General features: G+C 41.7%; 1 protein-coding gene across 4 annotated transcripts in view; it reads right to left on the reverse strand.

The window, feature by feature from the left end:
* Positions 1–24,648, reverse strand: part of OXNAD1 (oxidoreductase NAD binding domain containing 1) — a 41,904-nt gene that overhangs the window by 4,275 nt on the left and 12,981 nt on the right. For all 4 annotated transcript variants that reach the window (XM_077750909.1, XM_077750908.1, XM_077750907.1 and 1 more), the window contains 2 exons: positions 14,291–14,397; positions 5,159–5,300 (listed from right to left, as the gene is read on the reverse strand). In XM_077750909.1, the coding sequence (XP_077607035.1) occupies positions 5,159–5,300; positions 14,291–14,397 (249 nt within the window). The remainder of the gene's footprint in view (positions 1–5,158; positions 5,301–14,290; positions 14,398–24,648) is intronic.

The raw sequence follows: 24,648 nt of genomic DNA on the forward strand, positions 1-24,648 counted from the left end.
ACATTAAAAAACAAAAAGAGGGGCACCTGGGTGGCTCAGTCAGTTAAGCATCTGGCTTCAGCTCCGGTCATGATCTTGTGGTTTGTCAGTTCCAGCCCCACTCGGGCTCTCTGCTGTCAGCACAGAGCCTGCTTCGGATCCTCTGTCCCCTCTCCGTCTGCCCCTCCCCAGCTTGTGCTTGCTCTCTCTCAAAATAAAAAAAGAAAGAAACTTTAAAAAAAAAAAAAAGAAAGAAAGAAACACATAGTCTCTGTGAATCACTTTTCTTTTTCTTTAAAGTAGGCTTCATGCCCAGCATGGAGCCCAATGTAGGGCTTAAACTCACGACCCTGAGATGAAGACCTGACCTGAGATCAAACATCAGATGCTTAACTGACTGAGCCACCCAGGCACCCCATGAATCACTTTTATTTCTCCTTGGCATTACACTTAGAGAATTATGCCACCAGAAAAATTTTTCATGTGTTGATTACATTACCTTTGAATTTCATTTCAGGACAGTTCTACAAAGAGGGCACTGGATGTGACAGGGTTGAGACCTCTAGTTTGAAGAAAATGCACTGATCTTGGAGCCAGAAGACTGCATTTTAATCACAGCCTATGAAATACATCAAGTTCCTTCATTTTTCTGAGCCTCTGCTGCCGCATCTGTTAAGTGGGTACCAGCCCCTGTCCTGCTCACCTCACAGGGCCATGGCAGCCATCATACGACACACTATGGGAAAGAATTCCCAGCTGGCATCAAGCTCTCTTACGAGAGCGTGTTTTAGTCATCGCAGCTGCCATAGAAGGAAAAGCACTGAGTGTACCTGCTTCCTTCTTCCCTGTCACTAAAACATAGAATCTAGAACTAAAGAAACTTATATCAAAAGCAAAGGTTTGCTCCATTACATGTTCCTGATGTAAATAATTAAACTCCCTCCTAAGAAGCAAGAAGTTGCATGTGCTTTTACGAGACCAAACCCTCAGCATTCACTCCTTGGCACCTTACATGAAAGGTAGGCAGGTAAGTACTTATTCACATGAATTAATTTGGGGCTTAACAACTTAAAAATGTTAAATCTTAAGAGTTAATCTTAGAGAAATCTAAGAAAAACTGAAAATTATTTTAATTCACTAAAGAGGTCCTTTCTGGAAAGCAAAGAACTATTCAATGAAGGGAAATCCTTTCTGAGGGTAAAGAAAAACATCTGAACTTAACAGTTTTAAATATATAGGCCATTTTTACATGAAGAATGGTAAGAGGGTCTTAATTTTTGACAAAAGAAATTAGAAGCAAGGGTTAGGAATAAGTACAATCTAGGAATCACTACACTGGCTACCAAAGGGCTTTAAAATGTCCCTTCTTGCCAAGTCTCAAAAACAGAAGCTGCGATACAAGAGGCTCCGCCTAATGACAACAGATGTGATCTCTCTGTACCTCCCTCCCCACCCTGCCTGCCTGTACACATCTCTTTATCTCTAAGAATGTAAGAGAGACTAAGAAATGAGACAGAAATTATTTTCTCTTTTGGTCATCTTCAGTAGGATTAGTAATGAGAACAAAGTCTTTAGGGTACTATCTTTAGAAACCAGAGTATTTTCAAAACCCTAAACTTGGCAAAAAAAAAAAAAAAATGTGCATTCCATCTCCTTAGTGACAAAATAATCTTAAATAGATCTATCTTCTAATTTGCTAGCATCTGGAAAGAATGAAAAGCCATTTCTGTCTTTTATTGATCAATAAAAACTGCCAAGGTAGCATGAGCACAAGACTCAAAGTGCTATACGGTATAATCTGGAAGCGAGTAAAAGGACATTATCCTCAATTACATAGCCATGTTATCTAATTTGGGTATAGATTTTCTACTTGTGAAATAAACAACTTTTCCACAGCTACTGGAGCCCAGCACACAATAGCTGTCTAGAACCCTTTACCCTGCCAGGAGCCTGAGCCAAAGCAGATAAAATAAAGGAAGACATTTATGGCACTTTATCCCCTGTCCCAACAGAGCAGCCTGCTGCCACCCAGACACTCACGTGCCTCCATTGTCCACTCTAATAGCTTCATAAGACAAACCCTCAGGAGGAAAACAGCCACCTAAGAATGGTTCCAAGAAAAATCTGACTTCATAAAGGCTGTTTGCAACTCCCACCGGGCAGAGCGGAGCAAGCACTACAATTAAAATGTGCATTCAAGCAATGCCACTTGGAGATTTTCTACCGCCTCTAAGAATAAGTTCCTTCATTGAAATGCCAATGAGGCATGAAACCAAGCAGGGAGCTGTGGACCAGGACCAGGTCAGGTCACGTGGGAGGGGGCTCACGGAACTAGGAGCTGGGATGGCTATGCTCGTTTTAACACTGAGCGTGGGCACATGGAAACCTTGTTGGTGCCACCCCCACAGCATCTTTTAGAGACTCAGGATGCAGCCTATGGACAGAAATGGGTGGAAAATCCAAAGTGAATCTAAAAAGGAATGAGGCAGCTGAGGACACATGGAAGGAGTGACTCAGAAGGTCGGAGGGAGAAACTGTGACAGGATACACTTAGAATGGAAATGCTAAGGCAAGCAGCTGCCTTACTCTGAACAGATACAACTTGACATGCAGACCCTAATTAGAACAGATATTTTTATGCCACTATAAAATATCTTTTATTTTTTTAAATTATTTTACAGTAATACTCTTTTGGGGGGGTGAAGGGAGTATAGTTCTACAAATTTTAACACATACATAGATCTGCGTAACTACCACCAAAACCAAGATATGGAACAGCTCCATCGCCCCCCAAAACCTCCCTGTGCTCGCTCTCTGTGCTCACACCTTCCCCTACCCCTCTCCCCTGTTAACCACTCATCTGTTTTCCATCATTGTATCTTTGTCTTCCAGAGTGTGACAAAAATGGGATCATGGAGTACGTAACCTTTGAGACTGGCTTTTTTCACTCTACATTGGCCTTTGAGACTCACCCAAGGGGAAAGCATCAATAGTTCATCCATTTTTATTGCTGAATAACAATACACTGTATGAATGGATCACAGTTTATCCACTCACCTGTTGAGAAACATTTAGGTTGTTTCCAGTTTTTGATAATTATGAATAGAACCACAATAGATGTTCCTGTACAGGCTTTAAACTGAACAGAACTTTCGTTTCTCGAGAATAAACACCCAAGAGCAGGATTACTGGGACTCTGATAAGTGTATATTTAGTTTGATACAAAAATACCAAGATGTTTTCCAGATTGGCTGCATTATCTCGCACTCTTGCTAGCCATCTAAGCAATACGAAAGACTTCAGTCACTCCACATCCTTACCTGCACTTGGTCTGGTCAGAATTTTTAACTTCTGTCATTCTAATAGGTGTGGAGAGATACTACTATATATGGTTTTAACCTGCATTTCCCTAACGATGGCGAGTATCTTGTCATTGCTTATTTCCCATCTTGCATCCTTTTTAGTGAAGTATTCATTCAATCTTCTACCTATTTTTAAATTATGCCTGTTTTCTTTTTGCCGACTTTTGAGAGTTCTTTATGTATTCTGGATATTATACATTCTTTCTTGGATACGTAACGTGCAAATAACTTTCTCCGAGTCTGTAGCTTATTATTGTTGTTGTTGTTAATTCTGTTAACAGTCTCTTCTGCAGAAAAACGTTTTTAATTTTGATTAAGTCCTATGTATCAATCTCTTCTTTCATGGGTCTTACTTTCGGTGTCCTCCGAAGAACATTTTGCCTACCCTCAAATGCAGAATATTTCCTAAATTTTCTCCTGAAATTTTTATAGTTTTGTGTTTTCTACTTAGATCTACAATCTATTTTGGGTGAATATTCAACATGAAGTATGACATTTAGGTCAAAGTTCTTTTTCTTGTTTTGCATACGGATAAACAACAGTCCCGTCTCTACATGTTGAAAAGGTTACTCTTTTGCCACTGAATTTCTTCAGCACTTTCATCAAAGATCAAATGGCCATATGTATGTTGGTTTATTTCTGAACTCATTATTCTGTTCCATCAATTTATGTGTCTATCCCTTCACCAATATCACACTGTTTTCATTACTATAGCTTTATTTTCACCTTAAATTTAAGCAATGTGATTGTTCCCACTTTATTCTTTTTCAAAACTGTGTTAGCTCTTCTGGCCCCTTTGCCCTTCCATATAACTTAAAATCAGCTACAATATTTATACTGGTACATTCCTTTTCGGCAAAGGTGATAAGAAAAGTCCTAGGGTGGGATGGAGGTTGTTGGTAAATATAGAAGGCACGGTCCAGAAATGAAAGGGATCGCAGTCAAAAGGAGACAAGGGTCAAAAATTAAGAAGACAAACAACTCATCAGTGCTGAGCTCAGTCTTTGTTACCAGAGTTCTGGGAGGTACTGAGCAGGCAGCTTCTGTAGGACTGTGCTGAGTCCCATAGTAAAACAGGAGTTACAAGCAGCAAAGGTGGATCCCCTCTTAGAATCACATGTGACGAGCTCTCCAGAAAGGGAATAACACCCCAGATTCAGCAGCACTCAGCTCTGGGCATGAGCGGGATGCAATCAGAAATCGTTTCCAAATGAGAGGGTGATCGTTTAATTCCCTTTGTTTAGGACAGTTGGGACAAAATAATCTGACTTCCAGACTTACCACTTACAAGACATATACACAGAGGGCCAATTTTTAAACACTTACAGGGGCACCTGGGTGGTTTAGTCGGTTAAGCTTCTGACTTCAGCTCAAGTCATGATCTCATGGTTTGTGAGTTCGAGCCCCACATTGGGCTCTGTGCTGACAGCTCAGAGCCTGGAGCCTGCTTCATACTGTCTCCCTCTCTCCCTCTGTCCATCCCTTGCTCATGATCTGTCTCTCTTTCAAAAAGTAAATAATCATTAAAAAATATTTTTTAAAAAAACTTACATAAAAAGTAAAATATTTCAATACTAAGGAGGGTTCAACTCAACACTGGTAACCCAGGATATATTGTAAGTCTTCTTCCTTAATGCATCAAAAGGACTCTGCTTCTTGACCATTGTGGAGTGGGAATTCTGGATAGAGGGGCTCTTTGTGAGTATGCACGCTTCTCAACTCAGGCCCAGGTTTCTTAAGTGCCTTAAGTGAGTGGAACACCAATTCTGTGGGAGGCAGTGATGCCCAGATCTCCAAGGTTAAACAGGTTTGCTCACCTGATTGTGAATCCAGAGAGCAGGGGGGTGATTCGCATATTTCACTGCCAATTCTATAATTCTCTCTTGTTCTAGCAGTCTGGGGCTGGAGCATATTGAGAACCCACCAACAACAGAGACTCCTGGGATAAAGAAATCAACCCTTAAAAAAAAAAAAAAAAGAAGCAAATAAGCTCTTTCTTTTGAAGCAATTTTAAGAGTGGGTAATAAGGTAAGTAAAACTGACAAACCTTTAGCTAATTTAGAAGAGAAAAGATAAAATGAGTAAAATCAAGAATGAAAGAAGGGATATCATCAACCTTAAAAAAATAAAAAGGCCTATAAAGGAATTTTATGAACAACTGGATGACAAAAATTTAGATAGCTTAAGTGAAATGGATAGAAAGACAGAAACTACCAAATTGGACTCAAGAAGAAACAGGAAATCTGAAGAGATCCTTAACAAGCAAATAAATTGAATTAGTAATTTCAAAACTTCCTAGAAAGAAAAGGATAGGTCCAGATAACACCATGGGTAAATTCTACCAAACATTTAAAGAACACTAATCTTTCACAAACTCTTCCAAAGAACAGAAAAGAACACTTCTGAGCTCATTCTATAAGGCCAATATTACCCTGCTACCCAAACCAGACAAAGATCTAACAAGAAAAGAAACTCCAGATCAATACCTTTTGTGAATATCAATCCAAAAATCCCAGGAATACTAGGTTGGTTTAACATCTGAAAAACCCAGGTACCATCTTAATAGATGTAGAAAAGACATCTGACAATATTCAAGAGTCGCACATAATAAAAATATTCAACAAATTGGGAATAAATGGAAACTTCCTCAATCTAATAAAGGACATCTACAAAATAGCCAACATTTCATGTTGAAAAGCTGAAAGTTTCTCCCCTAAAAACAGAAACAAGACAAGGATGTCTGCTCCTACCACTTCTTTTCAACATTGTACTAGAGGTTCTAGCCAAGGCAATTAAGCAAGAAAATGAAAGAAAAGGTTTCGAGATTGGAGAGGAAGAAGCTGCAGGTCACATGACATTGTATACAGAAAATCCTAAGGAAACTACTATAAAGATGTTATAATAAGCAAGTTCAAATAATGTTGCAGGATACAAGACTAACAAAAATCAACTGTAGGAGTACCTGGGTGGCTCAGTCTGTTAAACATCTGACTCTTGATTTCGGCTCAGGTCATAACCTCATAGTTCATGAGATGGAGTCCTGCATCAGGCTCTGTGCTGACAACCCAGGGCCTGCTTGGGATTCTCTCTCTCCCTCTCTCTCTCTGCCCCTACCCGGTGCATGCTCTCTCTCTCAAAATAAATAAGCATTTTTAAAAAATCAATTGTACTCCTATACACTAGAAATTTAAAATCTAAATGTGAAATTAAAAAAAATAATTCTGGGGCACCTGGGTGGCTCAGTTGGTTAAGTGTCTGACTTTGGCTCAGGTCATGATCTCATGGTTCATGAGTTCAAGCCCCACACTGGGCTCTGTGCTGACATCTCAGAGCCTAGAGCCTGCTTCAGACTCTTTGTCTCCCTCTCTCTCTGCCCCTCCCCTGCTCATGCAGGGTATTTCCCAACTTGCTCTCTCTCTCTCTCTCTCTCTGTCTCTCTCTCTCTAAAATAAACATTACAATTTTTTTTCTAAAGAAAAATAATTCTATTTATAATAGCATAAAAAGAATAAAACAACTGGGAATAAAACTAACGAAAGAACTATTAGCATTGCACACTGGGAAAACTGTAAAACATTGGGAAAAATCAAAGAATATCTAAATATAAAAAGACATCTAACGTTATTGGATTGGAAGACTCAATAATGTGAAGATGGCAATACTTTCCAAATTGATCTACATATTCAGTGCAGTACCTATCAAAACCCCAATGGGTTTCTTTGCAAAAACTGGCAAGTTGATCATAAAATTAACATGGAAATTCAAGGAACCCAGAATCATCAAAACAATATAGAAAAAGGAGAACAAATGTGGCGAACTCACACCTTCTGATTTCAAAACTTAGTATAAAGCTACAGAAATGAAGGTACTGTAGTACCAGCATAAGGACAGGTACATAGCTCAATGGTAAAAAACTGAAAGTCTAGAGGTGAACTTTTAAATATATGGTCAACTGACTTTTGACAAGAGACCAATACAATTCAATGGCAAAAGAACAGTCTTTTCAAAGAATGGTGCTGCAACACCTGGATATCCAGATGTAAAAAGAATGAAGTTGGACCCCTACCTCACACCATAAACAAAAATTAACTCAAAATGGGTCATAGGATTAAAGGTAAGAGCTAAAATTATAAACCTTTAGAAGACATCCACAAGAATAACTGTTCATGGCAATGATTACTAAGATATGATACCAAACATTTTAAAGAAAAAATGAAACTAGACTGCAACAAAATTACTTTGTACTATAAATGATACTATCAAGACAGTTAAAAAACAACACACAGAATGGGAGAAAAAAATTTCCAATCATATGTCTGATAAGGGACTTGTATACAGAACATATAAAGAACTTTTAAAAAATGGGCAAAGGATTAGTATAAACATTTATCCAAAGAAAATACATAAATGGCAAATAAGCACATAAAACAACTTCATTATTTATTAGGAAAATGCAAATCAAAATCATAAGAGTTATTTACCACTTTGCACTCACTAGGACTGATGGCATATCAGAAAGACAACAGTATAAGTGAGGATCCTGAGAAATTGAGACCCTTACACACTGCTGGTGGGGACATAAAATGGTGCAGCCACTTCAGAAAACAGTTTGGAAGTGCCTCAAAATGTCAGAGTTACCATATGACCAACAACTCCACCCTTAAATAAATACCCACGAGAAATGAAAATATATGCCCACTCAAAAAACAGGTACATGAATATTCGTAGCAGTATCATTGGTAACAGCCTAAAAGGGAGACTGATGAATGTATAAACAAAATGAGGTGTATCCACAGGAGAATGAAGCACTGATACATGTCACAACATAAGGACATTAAAACTGTGTTAAGAGAAAAAAGCCAGTCACAAAAAGACCACCTATTATATAATTCCACTGATATGAAATGCCCAGAACTGGCAAGTCCATAAAGACAGAAAGGAGAACAGTTAAGCGGGTGAGGATAGAGAGTGAGTGATAATCAGTATAGGGTTTCTTTTGGGGATGATGGGAATGGTGTAAAATGTTCTGTTGATGGCTGCACAGTTTTGTGAATATAGTACAAACCACTGAACTGTACACTTTAAAGAGTACCTTTTTTAAGTTTATTCATTTATTTTGAGAGAGAGAGAGAGAGAGTGCATATGCAAGCAGGGGAAGGGCAGAGAGAGAGGGAGAGAATCTCAAGCAGGCTCCACACTGTCGGCACCAAACCAAATGCAGGGTTCGATCTCACAAACCATGAGATCGTGACCTGAGCCAAAATCAATAGTCAGACACTTAACCAACTGAACCACCTCAGGCACCTCTGAATTGTATACTTCAAATGGGTGAATTTTATGATATGTAGAGTATATACCAATAAGGCAGTTTTTTGAAAGTATAAAAATTTTAAAAAAAAAAGAGCAATAAAAATTCTTTCGCTGGCACTTGACAAATTAAAATGCTGATGTGACCTTCTAAGTTCCAAAAGTCTTATATTTCCTTTTCTTCTAATCATATGCCTATAGTCTAGAACTCTTGCAAGTTTTAAGCCTTAGATACTTCTATGCCAGAAAACTTTTTTTTGGTGGGGCTTCTAGGAAATTCAACAAAGCTAGTTATATGCCAAGGAAAAAAAAATTCCTTAGAACTTGGAACCACAAAAAAAATTCCCATCCCAATGTCTAGAAAACATCCAATCTAGAAGTTTCTCGGCCATCAAAGAGTAAAAGTATCATTAGTCCCCCCGTTATTTTCCTACCAGTAGGCTCACATGAAGAATCCACTACATTCTCTATTGATATGGTCTATGACCTTAAAAGATGTTCTCTTCTGATCTCTGGACTTAAATATCTGGACATTTTTTATAATCTTTAAAAACCAGTTCTAGGGGCGCCTGGGTGGCTTAGTCGGTTAAGCGTTCGACTTTCGCTTAGGTCATGATCTCGCGGTTCGTGGGTTCGAGCCCCACGTCGGGCTCTGTGCTGACTGCCAGCTCAGAGCCTGGAGTCTGTTTCAGTCTGTGACTCCCTCTCTCTCTGACCCTCCCCTGCTCACACTGTCTCTCTCTCTCCTAGAAATAAATAAAAACATTAAAAAAAAAAAAAAAAAGTTCTGGATTGGAATGCTCCGGAAAAGGTCCCTCACCTACTTTTGTCTATATTCACTTGATTCTTCCCCATTAATACTTTCATTTCTTCTTCATTCAGACAAGATAGAAATCTAAAGATCGTAGTTAATATTTATTAAGACAGTTGCTACAGGCTTTCAGAGAAGAGGTTTAACAGCATCTCCACAGCTTCCACATTTAAAACAGGAAGTAAATCAAGGAGCTACGTTTGCTGCTTCATCTCCTGATCTACAGCACCCTCTGCTGCTCGATGTTAATAAAGACCATTCTCTCAGTTGAATGATGGAATCCTCTTTGGAAACCAATCTTTTTCGAAAGGGACTCCTTCATTACATGCTATAGAATTCAAATGACATAAAAACCTTATCTGAATGAATTTTAAGAAAATATGCACAATACATATTTCATAAAACATCTTCCCAAGAATTAAGTTTTAAACACACACACACACACACACACGTACCCTTAAAAAAATGCCCTTTGCAGGGCACCTGGGTGCCCCAGTCAGTTAAGCATCCAGACTCTTGATTTTGGCTCAGGTCAGGATCTTCTGGTTCGCGAGTTTGAGCACCACATCAGGCTCTGTGGTGATAGGGCGGTGCCTGCTTGGGAATCTCTCTTCCTCTCTCTGCACCCCTTCTCATCTCACCAACACACACTCTCTCTCAAAAATAAACTTTAAACTTCAAAATAAAATGGCTTTCCAAGAATGGCATTCTTGAAGCCAAGAGTTGAGGCACCTACTGGACTCCCATTATGAGTGAGTATAGGAGGAACTGGGAGGAAGAGCCTAATTCTTTACGTAGTGAAGCCACATACCCATACCCACAGCAGGCAGCCCTGTCCTGCCCACAGATGCAGTCTCAGTGCCCCGCACACACCTGCCATGCAAACCATGACCAAGTGTCAGTGCTTCACCATGAGATCCTAAAACTCTCTAGTCCCCAGCGTGACGACCTGGAGCCCCTCCTCATCCCCATGCAAACACTACAGGCAGCACCTGCTTATCGTGTACAGGCACTGTGGTCGGTGTGGGTGCAAAGATGCAAGTGTGTCTTGATTCCTGCCCTCAATAAACTCACCCTTAATGGGAGGAAAATCAACAGATAAATATAATTACTTTATATTTATGTATTAAGCTATGAGAAAATCTGTTTGGGAGAGAGAAAATGCTCATCATTGAAGACCTGTCTGGAAGTACCGGCACTTAACAGAGATTTCTTCTTAGCTCCAACACATGTGATCCTGTTTTTATCAGGAAAATACTAATAAAGCCACTATTTTATTTTTTAAAAATATGTTTGGTGGGGGGGGAATGGAAGAAGTAGTAGTCAATTCTACCAGGGGTGGAGGATTTCACAAATACTTCACAGGAGGCTTAAAAAACACAAAGCACTCACCAAGCAAGCATGGACGAAGACACAGTCTGAACAATGACACCAAGGAATGCAACACTTTCTATGTGGTCATGTACGAGTCAGGGCTGCCAAACACTGCCATTTAGGCTATCTACTGTCTACAAGGCAGCAGCCCTGCTAGAGGGGAGGGGTGGAGTCTTATTTCTCTAATTTCACTCCTCTCATCTGTTTCTTTTTGGTGTCATTCACTTAATGGAGCCCAATCACTTTCAAGCATGAAAACTTATGTTATCCTATATGAAGTCACAGATACCTTTCTCTTTCCAAAAATGTTTGCCTTGCTTTCCCCTGATCCTTGCAAGCCAAGTGTGGAATCAGTACTGACTGTGGCAGGAGGGGCATCATCATAGTGAAGATGCACCTCACCCACTCCTGCTTGGCCTACTACTCTTCCAAACAACAGCAGGGAAACCAGCCAGGGAACAAAGAATTGGAATCTGTCCCCTGGGCCTCACCAACACAGATGAACTAACTGAGTGAAACACTGGCTGTAACAAAAAGCAAAAACAAACTAATAAAGTTAAACATTAGGCACTGTGTTAAACACCTGACATATCCCAAGACATAGGAATGTTACTATTCCCCCTTTACAGACATGGAACTGAAGACCAGAGAAAGAAGGAAACTACCCACATCACAGAACTAGAAAAGCCAGCATGTGAATAATGCAGTATCCAGAGCACTAGGCATGTGACGCTGTGATACAGCCTCCCTCAGAGGATGGACCCAGCCCACAGCAGTAAGTGCCACAAGGAACACTGAATCTACCAACTGCAGACACTCACACATGACATGGAGACTGTTGGTGGCACACTCCAGCCCCAAGAGAGAATCCTCATCTTTCTACCATCAGGAAAGAGGACTTTTGTGAAGGTCAAGAGTGGGTCTCACCTAGCTACTAGGCGGTGGATCTACTAGTGGCAGAAGCCTAAAAGGTTCAGTCCTGCTGCTGTGAGCAGTGGTTTTGAGGGAGTGTCCTCTTTTGACCTTTCTCTTTAGATTGGATTGCTTGAGTTCTTGGAACTAGTTTCCCAGTAAAGAAATTGGTCCCTTCTGAAAGGTCCAACAAGAACACAGTGCAGCACAGGAAGAGCCCCAGAGGCTGATTTCTGGTCTATATTATAAAGTGTCTACATGGAGACCTGTGCCCAAAGCCCCAGAGCATTCATTTATTGATTTAAAGGCAGGTCTAGAGCCTCCCTCTCTGTTTGGCAGCTATCAGAGGAGGCCAGTGGTCAAGAATTCAGGGATGTGGGATGGATCATGACCCAATCTCTGACCCCAAAGATAAGCCCAGGGGCAATCCTCTACTTTATCTCTAGCAGTACTCTGCTCTGATAACCCTACCTACACAAACTGAATGGCAGCCACACCCATACTCCCTCTCTCCTTGATCCTCCCCCTCTTCCCCAAAATGCCACATGGAGGTTACTACAAACCGATGATCTAAGCGAGCACAGAGCACGGGCCATCCCAGCAATAGCACCGAAGACACAGACTTCACCAACCTAAGCAAATGGCCATTCTGTAACCAAGAAGTCAAATAGCCAAAGAAACTTATAACCTCCAGAGCCATAAAATAAGTCAGGCATAAGGGAGCAAACTTTTATTTTTTTAAATGTTTATTTATTTTGAGAGAGAGACTGCAAGCAGAGGAGGGGCAGAGAGAGAGGGAGACACAGACTCCAAAGCAGGCTCCAGGGTCCGAGCTATCAGCCCAGAGCCTGATGTAGGGCTCAAACTCATGAATTGTAAGATCATGACCTAAGCCCACGTCGGATGCTCAACCAACTTAACCACCCAGGTGCCCCAAAGGAGCACTCTTTTAAAAGGAGACTCGGATGCTGGGAATGAGTGCTGATGGGCACCTGGCAGGGAAAGGTCAATCCTAAATAGTCAGAGATGACCATCCCTACATCTGTCCCCTGGAGCAGGAGTCTGTCAGGCACATTCTAAAACCAGTCCTGACAACAGTGAGATTACCAAATTCATTCATTGGTACGGGACATATAACACCCAACTTGAAAGATTTTACCTCGAGGATCACCAGGGAATCCTATTTCTACACACATCACTAGGGAATGATGGTCTTTTTCTTATCAGGTAACTACAGCTGCAAGTGCTAATACACCTGCAGGTACAACAAGGCCATAGCATTACAAACCAATGCACAGGCTCCTCTACTCGGGAGTGTCAGCACAATTCAGTGTTGACAACACAGAGACAATGCTGCACACAGGACCCACACACTTCCCCAGAAGGGAATATGGAAAGACAGATCATTACAATTAAAGTCTCCACTTTTCAATGTAATAACCGTTTCACTATTTTTGAAGGGTAAAAATGTTGCCGGCCCCCCTAAATCTGCCCAAATGCATTTAATATGCATCACCGAACATGTGCTAAGATTGCAGTAAATTGCCTCACAAACGCAAATTATGGCAATCAGCATCTTGTTTTCTAGTTCTAAATTCAAAGGCAAACTATGAACACAAGACTGCTAACTCTTGCTATTAGCGCACTTGCTATTATCACACATCCTCCTTCTAACAAAACCACATTTCCAGATGGACTGCCAAAATTAGTCAAGTGACTCCTAAGAAAGGCTACCAAGATTGACATGCCAGAAACTCACTTAGAAATGAATGCTTTATCTAAATAAAGGAAACATACACCCAAACACACCTTTCCTAAGGAAATACAAGTTGCTTTATTTCCAATTCAACTTGAATTGCAACTCAGGGAGGCCATTTGCAAGAACAGTGGGACAGCGGGGCTGTCCACCCTGTCAGTGTTCTGACTTGTCCTAGTGTCAAATCAGGCAGGATCAGGAGTGTGGTGCAGGCTGGACCGGACTGGGGGATCCTGATAATAAATTCAGCAAAATACTTAAACTCATCTCAGACAAGTGATACAGGAATCCGGTAGAGAAGGTGGCCAGCTCTGTGACATAACTGGATATTCTTCTTTTCAGACTGTGGTGTTACTCTGTATTTGACATGAAGGCTAATTTTTAAAAAATGTATCAGTCCCTGGCAACAAATAACTCAAGCAAATTAGATTATTCCAAGACATTCTATTACAGCAGCCATTCCTGAAGAGCATAATCATCAGAGGTGTCAGGTCCCTGGCTAAGAACTAACTGCTTTGTTTCAATCTATGAAACTCAAGGCAGCAATTTTCATACAGGACTGAGAAGGTCAGGCACTCAAAGGCAAGGGGAGCTCCGAGGCAAGCAAGGGAATCAGATTCTCTCTCCATGACAAAAGAAGGCTCCCCCCAAATGGGGATGGTCTAGACTTCCTACTCCTCAGTAGAAACAGCCAGCCACAGTAGTTCTTTCCAGAAAAGAAAATAAGCCCTCTTATTGGATGGCACCTCCTTGAACACAAAACACCAATGAAAGCGAGAAGCCACTTACCATTGACCGGCTTTAAAAGAAAAATCTTTATCAGCAACAAGCAGTTGGAGCCTCTTCACGGATGACGACTCAGCAGCAGCCCCACACACCTTAGCGGTCGACACGACCTAGACCCAAAAGATGAACCGTGGCTGAGGTTGGTATGTACACGTGTAAGGAACAAACTGTGGATTTCTGGTAACTAAGGTTTTTTGAAATCTACAAAGATGTGGCTTTTGTAAACTGTAAAACAAGAAAAAGCACACTTTGCTTTAAAATGCTGCCTACCACCAGGTGCCCAATTTTAATTATCTTATTTTTGAGAGGCTTGCTATCATACTAATCGAATTTTCTTCTGCATATAAAAATCATCCCTTTTTTTCTTCAAAGTTTATTTACTTATTTTGAGAGAGGACACAAGTGGGGGAGGAGCAGAGACAGAGAGAGGGAGAGAGTCCCAAGCAGGCTCCACACTCCAAGCTGAGCCTCCCACAGGGCTCAATCTCATGATCTCATGACCGTGAGATCATGACCACAATCAAGAGTCAGATGCTTGACCAACTAAGCCACCCAGGGGCCCCACAAAAATCATCATTTTTTAAAAAATGTTTACTTTTGAGAGAGGGTGAGGAAGAGGCAAAGAGAGAGGCAGACAGAGGATCCAAAGCAGGCTCCACATTAACAACACAGAGCCCAATGCAGGGCTTGAACTCGCAAACCGTGAGATCATAACTTGGGCTGAAGTCAGATGCTTAACCGACTGAGCCCACCCAGGTGCCCCAAAAGCATCTCTTAAGGGGACCATTTAACAAGTGTTTATTTGTTGAGTGTCTAGTATATTCCATGCACCAGGCTGGGTAATCTGGAAAGAGCCCGGGGAACTGGACGCCTGGGAACCCTCTGTCTGGTGTCTAAATTCTTGGTCAACACAACATATACAAAGTGAAGCCCACTGTTAGCTACGAGTCTATGTTTGTTCTGAGCCTGCTAGAAGTCTATGACAAGCTAATTTCAGAAATTACAAGTAAGCATTTAGCAACTTATTTTTAGCAATTTCAGAGTCTGTTGAATCTAATAATAGACAACAAATTGGGTTTGTATTCCTTATGATTTGTAATTTATTTTTTCTAATTCCCTGTTGATATTTGACAAAATATAAACAGTCCACAGCCTTAGAACAATATCAAAAATAGCTCCTCACCACAGATAGTTTGAGAAGCACTATCCTAAACAACATATCTGATTTCTAGAAAATTCTAAGGTCTGAGCCAGGCACTCCTCAGTGTCATCCACTCCTCAGCAGCCCTTGAGTTCAAAATGCCTTTGCTTCCTTCATTCTTTGTTTCTTCCACCTTTGAGTCTTTCTTCCTCCTAAAATTTGGGACATCTTCACAACATGACATCTTCAGAACATCTTGTCACAAAAAAGACAACATGACTCTCCTCAACCTCCTACTGCCATTCAACTCCACTTCTGGAAGCAAATCAAAGCAGCAGTAGGTGACCAAAGTACAGTCATTCTCCTTGGATAGTGCTGGTTTCATGGCTCCACCAAAGGGTGTCTTAGAAAGCTGTCAGGGTCAATGAACCTCACATGCTAATGCTGCCTCCCCTTCAACCCCTTCTCCAATAGGACTAGGTTTAATCAAATTACAGTGGGAAACGATTCTTAAAAAAACACTGCAAAATTCTCCAGATGGGTAGCCATCTCCCTCACCAACTCAAAATATCTCAGAAAATGTCTTACCTTTCATTGCTCCCGTAAAATCTCTTGCCTCTCCTCCTCTGGATTTTTGCCAGTCCTCCTTCTCCCCTCGAGGGCAAGTGGGTTGGTTTCCACACTGACCCTCTCCCTGAGCTTCTGATCCTAGTCCTGCTCATCTTCTCCAGAACAGTGCTCTACCCACTCCCACCAGCCCCTTCCTTCAGGGCCACCCTTCCTCCTCTCCAAACCTCCTGTTTATCAGGCAGGACACCTAATGCCATCTGCCTTCCAAAATAAAAGGAAGCAGCACAGTATGGCTGCTAACAGCACGTGCTCTGTAACCACACTGCCAGGGGTATTTAATCCCGGCCCCAGCACGAACTTACCAGCTGTGTGACCCTGGGCACATAACCCAGCCCCTCTCGGCTATAAGATCAACAACCCCTGTACCTCAGAGCTGCTGGGAGGATTAAATGAAATCATACGTACAAAGCACTTATGATGCTGCTGGCTCATAATAAGTATTCATTAAGTGTCAGTTATAATGTATCGTATGGCATTTATTATAATTAGCTTATTAGTATCTATTACATTATACATTTTATTCACTTATTATTATATATATCCCACCACACCAGTGCTGCCCATGCAGGACCTTGCAGAATGAGCACTACACACCCTCAAGGGGACGATTCTCACGGAGAACGTTAAGAGCCTGTAAAGTAAGGTGGGCTTTGTACCACCCTGTATCTATTTGCTAGAACAAACTTAAAAGGCCATACTGGGGGGACCTGGGTAGCTCAGTAGCTTAAGCATCCAACTCTTGATTTCAGCTTGGGTCATGATCTCATGTCATGCATGATCTCTGTCAGTGCAGAGCCTGCTTGGGATTCTTTCTCCCTCTCTCTGTCCGTCTCCCACTCCCGCTGTCTCTCTGTGTCTCCCTGTCTCTCTCTAACTAAATAAGATTTTAAAAAACCATATTGTCTTTAAGCAATTTTAGAAATCTGGCCTTTAATCTCTGACTCTGATACTTCTTTATCTGACAGAATCTTCTCTTTGTCCCTGAGGCTCTCCGTAACCACAGGTAACCCGGCTTCTAAGTTTGGTGGATGTCTGCCTGAAGAGCTGAACTCAAATGACCAGGCTCAGTTCTTGTCCTCCCTGAGCTTTCTGATTTTGACACTTTAAAAAAAATTTTTTTTAATGTTTTACTTATTTTTGAGAGAGAGAGAGAATGGGTCAGGGAGGGGCAGAGAGAGAGGGAAACACAGAGTGTGAAGCAGGCTCCAGGCTCTGAGCTGCCCGCACAGAGCCCGATGTGGGGCTCGAACTCGTGAACCACAAGATCATGACCTGAGCTGACGTCAGATGCTTAACGGACTGAACCACCCAGGCGCCCCTAATTTTGACACTTTTTGCTTCCCTTCCATCCTGAAACATTCTTCTGCCTGGGATGGCTGACGCTGAACTCTTTGGCAGGGTCCCCTCCTGTCTCTCCAACCTGGTCCTTGCTCCTTTACCCTTCTTCCTCACACTTCTTCACTGGGAGTTCTCTCTAAACTGCCCCACTCCCACCCCCTTTCCTATCTCTGGGCCAAAGCTACTAACCCCCATCCCAACTCATCATTATTCTTCTGTCAATCAGGCCCACATCTACACTCTTCTGTAAGTAACAGCAGCCAATGTCTGAGGAGCTTTTAGCTCAGGTGTATTCCAGGTACAGGCTTAAATGTCTCATGTACACCAGTTACTCAACTCATGAGTTATTTAACTCATTCAGTTAATATGAATAGTCATATTATATCCCAGCAGATGGTGTTATTATCCTCCATTCTGTATATAAGGAAAAACAGTTTAGTAGCATGCTCAGGATCACTCAGGAATGGCTGAGTCCAGCTTCAAACAGAGCTGTGCTTGGACCTTAATCACTTGATAGTCCCGCCCCAATGGTAAACTCACTTATGTGTTCAACTAAATCTACCACATTCTTCCCTTCTACAGGCACTTCTTGAGCATGTGCTGCCTGGCACTGGAGAGGGAGGTGGAGAAGGCTGCTTCTGCCCTCAGGGTGCCCCACAGAATGGCTCTTTCCATCATCAGGATTTCTAGTCCAGGCTCACCCTTGACGCAAGAGAGTCAAATCCATTTTCAACTGGTACACGCATATGCACGTGTGTGTGCACACGCACACACACGCACACACACGCACACGCGCGCGCGCGCACACACACACACACACACACACACAATCTGACTCTCTTCCAGGCGTTCTGTCCCTAACATGAACAAGTTCCATGAGTTAAGCTCATGTCTTTTCCTCCCTGTGCCACAAGCATCCTCAGCCAAGAATTTCTTCTCACTTGAACTGTTGCCCTAGACTCCTTCCTGCCACTCTCAAAGCAGCTAACAGGAAAATACTGCTAATATTCTGACCTCACCTAGTTACGTTCCATCTCAAAACCTTCAGGGGCTAATACTCAACTCCAAAAAGATAAAATAAAATAAAAATGCTAAAAGGCCTTTGTAGCTTCAGCTCTCCTCTATCCCTATGCTAGTGGCTTACCAGTCAAAGTGGATAATTTGCTGGTCCTCAAAGGTGCCTGACATTTGCCTGCCTCCCCAAACCCTGCCTAGGTCACTGGGCAGGCACCGTACTCTGCCCTGTCAGTCAACCTCCTGCCTGCCCTTCCAGGCCTTGCTCAAAGACTAACCCCTGTCTGAGGTTTTCCTGCTTTTCCCCACCCGCTCAACTCTACCAATATTCTATCTTCTTATCACACTTAGCACATTCTGGCATTACTATAAGAACTGTAACACATCTCTCCTACCACACAAGACCATCAGCCTCCTGAGGTCAGGTATAGGGTAGCATCTGTAAGTGTATACTTGATACTCCCTAGATCACGCACAGGGCCCAACACACAGTAAGACTCAGCAAAGATTTGCAGAATGAATGAACACCCTAACTTAAAGTTACTTAAGACTGGCTTCCTGAACAAAAATTAGTAGTTCAGGGGCCTTTTGTCGTTTAAAGAGAAAAGGGAGGAAGGGGGCAGATGTAACCACTATAGAAAATCTAGATTCATATTTAAAACTGTGAGGGAAGGGAAGGCAGGGATTTCTTCAGCAGAACAAGGACTCTTCCTTTATTTGCCAGACACTCTATTTTAAATATCTTATTACAAAAACAAATATTAGGAATCATCAGTATTCCTAATTACAGTATTACTATCATTTTTTTTAGATTTACAAAAGAAGGTTGGTTTTATAAACATTCATTATTTTCTTTTAATTTAATAATCTGTAAAAACATAGCCAAGAGCTAGATCATTTCAGTTTAACTGGCATTTGTCAGTTTCACTGATAAAACTAGACACATGTAAGCTTTAAACACACACTGAAGAGTCACCTACTGGCAGGGAAACGGACATTCATGGTCATGGGCAGGAGGAGGGGGATGTGCACAGAATTTTAGCTCGAAGGTGAGTATGTCTCACAGTCAAATGCTAGACTATATAAAATGAAATCAGCACTCATTTGCTAATGTTCAAATATGAAATTCAATGAAGAAAGGAAAGAAGTTACACTTTCTACTGAAAAGTCCTATTTCATTTAGATAGTCTCTATGACCAAAAAGATTCCCAAATTGCTTTATGCTGATTACAATTAATACAAACTACTGTTTGTATCTGTATATACCAGTTGCTATTAGTCCTAAAAATCTGGGCAAAACTGCTGTATCTGGTCATACAAAATACATTACACAATTCATGATTTTTAAAGACACTCCTTCCTATTAACACTTTATTTTATTCAACTAATGCAAATCCGCATACTTTACAAAGATATCTAGTAATGTAGATCAAAAACATTAGCAAAATCTTTTGAAGGCCACATCTTTATTTTACTCCAAAGCTACTTTCATATAATTAAGGACTGTAATCACAGCCCTTGTTATATGCTGCTCTTTCTTTACTTTTATGAATAAGCAAAACATGATGGAAAAACTATGTTTTAACATTTGTACTTGTTCTCTTGCTTAATGGATCAAAAGGTTTCACAACTAATGGCTCAACTGGCCATGTCCTAAGTTAAAACACATGGCAGGAAATGAAGTTTTCCATAAAATAATATTTAGACTCTTCTACTGTTCAATAAAATAACAATACATTTGCCAACTTTTACTAGCACACATTTTTAATGGTTTCACGGAGTCAGCATCTAAAAGGAAATTCCATCATACTGATTTTAAAAACTGGTTTTATGTAGGATATTTTGATGTTATTGCTGCTGCAAAAGTCTTTGCGCAGGAAATAGGTCTTTCTGTGGGAAACCTGACTGGCTTCCTCTGTTTACTCCCATTCATTCATTTGCTGGCTTGAAAATTTAGACAAAGCCAGGATTAGAGATAACTTTAAATAAAAATACAGTTAGGGCACAAAGAATTTCAGACTCAAAGGAAAATTTAATCATTATTCAAAACAGATCATTTTGGGGTGCCTGGGGGGCTCAGTTGGTTAAGCGTCCAACTCTGGATTTCAGCTCAGGTCATGATCTCCTGGGCTCATGAGACGGAGCCCTATGTCAGGCTCAGCGCTGATAGCACGCAGCCTGCTTGAGATTCTCCCCCCCCCCACTCAAAATAAACAAACATGAAAAAAATAGTGCATCACTTTACACATAAGGAGATTGAGGCCTAGAAAATTACTTAAATAGGGGCACCTGGGTGGCTCAGTCGGTTAAGCGTCCAACTTCAGCTCAGGTCATGATTTCATGGTTCGTGGGTTCCAGCCCCGCATCAGGCTTTGTGCTGACAGCCAGGTCAGAGCCTGGAGCCTGTTTCAGATTCTGTATCTCCCTCTCTCTGACCCTCCCCTGCTCTCACTCTCACTCTCTCTTCCTCTCTCTCTCAGAAATAAATAAAACATTTAAAAGAAAAGAAAGTTACTTAAATAGTGGCAGAAAACCAATCTGAATCTAGATCAGAGAAGGAATCTAACTAGAAGAAACTGGTTTTACTAAAGTGATTTACTGAAAAGCAAAGAGCACAAATTTCTGTCAAGTGACAACTTCTGTCAACGTTCTGACATGACAAATGGACTCTCCTTGCTCCAACCAAAGGCTACCCTGTCCATTTGGGCTTTTTCCTCTCTGCCTTCTCAAGCATACATCACCCCTTTGACCCTCCCTATGAGACATATGCGAGCACTAGAATCTTCCACCTCACATCAGCTGCAAACACCTGTGTGTAACTTACCATGTGCCAGGTACTTCACATAACACTCATTCATTCATCCTTCACAACAACCCTAGTAGGCAGGTATTATCATCATCATTCCCATTATATATAAATGAGAAAACTGAGGTGCCAGGGCTAGTAAGTGGCAAAACAGAGATTCAAACCCAGACACCTGGCCACTGTGCTTTGCTGCTTCTCAAAATACAAACAAAACAAGCCTCTCCCTTAATTCAACTGTCTCATCATTTATCTGCTCCATTTACATAAAACATTTTCAAAAATTTTATTTGTCCCTGGTTCCAATTTCTTATCTCCCATTCTTTCTCCAGCACAGTCTAGTCAGGCTTTCACTCTCAGCCATGTACCATCTCAGCCATGTACTACCAGTCATTCTGGTCACCTAGTATCCATTCTGCTAAATTCGGTGATGTCTCGGCAGAGTTCAGCACAATTGGCCACTCCCTCCTTGAAACACTTTCTCCTGGCTTCACCAACACCCCGCTGATTTCCCTCTGGCCTCCCTGGTCCCTTCCTCTTCTGCCTTCACCTCTAAATGTTGACACATCCCAGGGCTGAGTCCCAGGCCCTCTTCCCCTACTCTCTACATGGCTTAAGACCTTTTATTTCCAGCAGTGAACTCCAAATTCACATACCTAACTACTGAGTTCAATTTCCATTTCAAATAACACATGGAACACAAAACTCTTTTACCTCAAGTTTCTTCCTTTTTATTATTATGGAAAATTCAAACATATACAAAACTAATAGAAATAGTACAATGGATCTCCATTGCACCCATGACCCAGATTCAACAGTTGATAGGTGATAAAGCTCAAGGCTAATCTTGTTTTATCTGTAACTCTACCTACCTTCCACCCTCCCACCTCAGATTATTCCAAAATCAAGCACTTTATTTCCCCTCCTGCAACTTGTTCTTCTCCATCATTATCTACTTGGATTATTCAAATCCCAAAGCTAGAAATCTCTTGGTTTCTTTTCCTCTTACTAACTGCAGCCACTACAGCCTTCCACCCCAAATCTGTGAACGCCATCAGCCCTACCTACCCCGTCTTAGATTCAGCCCCTGTTCTCCAGCCCACTACTACCACCCTACTCAAAGCTACCACCACCTCTCCTGGGAATGTGTCAATAGCTTCTAATTGGTGTCAAAGCACAACAAAAGCCCAGTGTCCTAGGAAGCAAATAGATGACCCATTTAAAATGTAAAGCTTAAAACCTTCCATCCCCCAGGCATCTGAGTGGCTCAGTCAGTTGAGCATCTGACTCTTCATTTTCTGCTCAGGTCGTGATCCCAAGGTCCTGGAATCGAGCCCCAGGATGGGCTCCACACTGAGCGTAGTGCCTGCTTTAAGACTTTTTTCTCTCTTCCTCTGGCCCCCCCTTGGACTCTCTCTCTCTCCAAATAAAATTTAAAAAAAAATAAAATAAAGTCAAATAAAATAAACCTTCCTTCCCCTTTGGAATAAAATCCCAACTCCTTGCACAAGCCCATAATAGTTTATACAACCTGGGCCCTGCCTACCTCTCATCCTACTACCCTCCTCTGAGCATGCCAAGTTCATCTCTGTTCCTCTGCCAGAAAGAAATGCTGTGCCCATGGCCGGCTCTTTTCCTCTTGTCTTGGTTCCAAGGTTACACACCAATTTAAAACAGCACCCCCGCCCCCAGCCATTCTTGCCTCCCATGACAACTTACCCTATTTTATTGTCTTTAAGGATATATCACATCCACATTTTCTGGTTTATCTGCACCAGAATGAAGACCCACATACAGCAGGGCCTTTACCTGCTTCATGTGCTGTTGTCATTCACGCGCAGAAAAATATAGGGGTAGGCACACAGCAGGCACTCAACACATGTCTGTTGGATCTAAAATAAAATCTATTTCATCTGATTGGATCTCCTAGCGGAATAATGGAAAAGAGGCCTGAATTTAGATGACTTAATTTTTGAACTAAAGTTATGTCAGTGAAGAGCCCTGACACTATACATTTTGGATATTAACAAGTTCTAAGCATAGCTAAAACGTAGCAATACAGGCAGTGCCTACTGTATAGAACGAAGTAGTATACACTTCCATCATCACTTCATCTCGAGGTGAAGTTCATCACTGTTCCTACTTTACAAGGTGACCCATCCAAGGCAGTGAAGGAAATCAAGCACAGAGGTGGGGTTAACACTTGTTTATTCTACTCAACAAATGGGTAGTGAGTACCTATTCCATCAGCACTGTGCTGGATACTGTGGCTACAGCACTGCTAAGCCGGGCCTTTCCCCAAGCAGCCTGTCTCTGCAGGCTTCCACTCATAGCAGAGTGAGTTATTGCACCCTGACGAGCCACAGGCAGACTGCCAGGGCCATCAGACCACACCTCCCTGGGAGTTTTCACCAAGACAAGAGCTTAGCTCCCCTATAAGCCACAAAGCTACCTCTCAGTGGTGCCNACTGTTCATCCTAGGCTGGATAATCTCTACGAGACTCTCTACCAGACTCTGATAAGCACAGCAAATTCAGTGTCCAACTGTTAGAAACATTCCATACTAAAGAGATGCCTACCCTCATGCCCCCAAGTTGAAGGCCATTCCAGCATACAATCTTCCCAAAATGTGTAGGTGATGACTAGCAGAGGACTGTAAGGGTTAAACTCAGGACATGGTCCACATCTCCAGCTAAGCAGCCCAGTTCACCAAACCCAAGCCTCAGCAAAACCACAAGTCAAGCAGACTATCAGCACTCGGGAAACAGCACAGGGACCACAGGATCCCCAAGGTCTCTGTCCGAGGAGCCCAGCCATTGGACTTTATTAACGAACTACTGTGTCAGCTCCAATCTCTCCTTTCTTACATCCAGTAACACTTAAGTCAAGTTTTAATATGGAATAGAGATGAGAATATGTGAAATTTATCTTCCATTGTGTTGCGCAATTAAACTTCTCTGAACCAAGTGTCACTTTTTTTTTTTTTTTTTTGCTGTAGTAGAAAGAAAAAACAGTTTGATATCAAAGGTCTGAGTTCAAGGGCTGAGTCCCCCATTTACTTAAACAAGTCCTGTAAATGTAGGCCCACGATGTAATTTTCATCCAAAACAGGGCAGCTGGGAGAGTGAAACAGGATGCTGGCCCAGGCAAGTCAAGAATCAGAGTCACCACATTTAAGCCTCTGAAGTCTTAATTCCTCACCTGTGCAATGCCGGTGAGGATCCCTTCACCTCCCTCCCAGGGTGGCCATGAGAATCAAGTAGCAGCCTGATATAATCTAGTGCTTTGTCAACAAAAGGGTAATGACACACATAAGGCATTTTTTGGATAAGGCTTAAACTTCTAAAAGAAGCAAACTAGTACAACTGTAAAAGGATTAGTGGTTTTTCCACAATCAATTAGGTGCATAAAATCAGTCTCTTCTGAGCACAGTCC

Source organism: Crocuta crocuta, unplaced genomic scaffold, assembly GCF_008692635.1.
Source record: "Crocuta crocuta isolate KB4526 unplaced genomic scaffold, BGI_CrCroc_1.0 scaffold279, whole genome shotgun sequence".
NCBI lineage: Eukaryota > Metazoa > Chordata > Mammalia > Carnivora > Hyaenidae > Crocuta > Crocuta crocuta.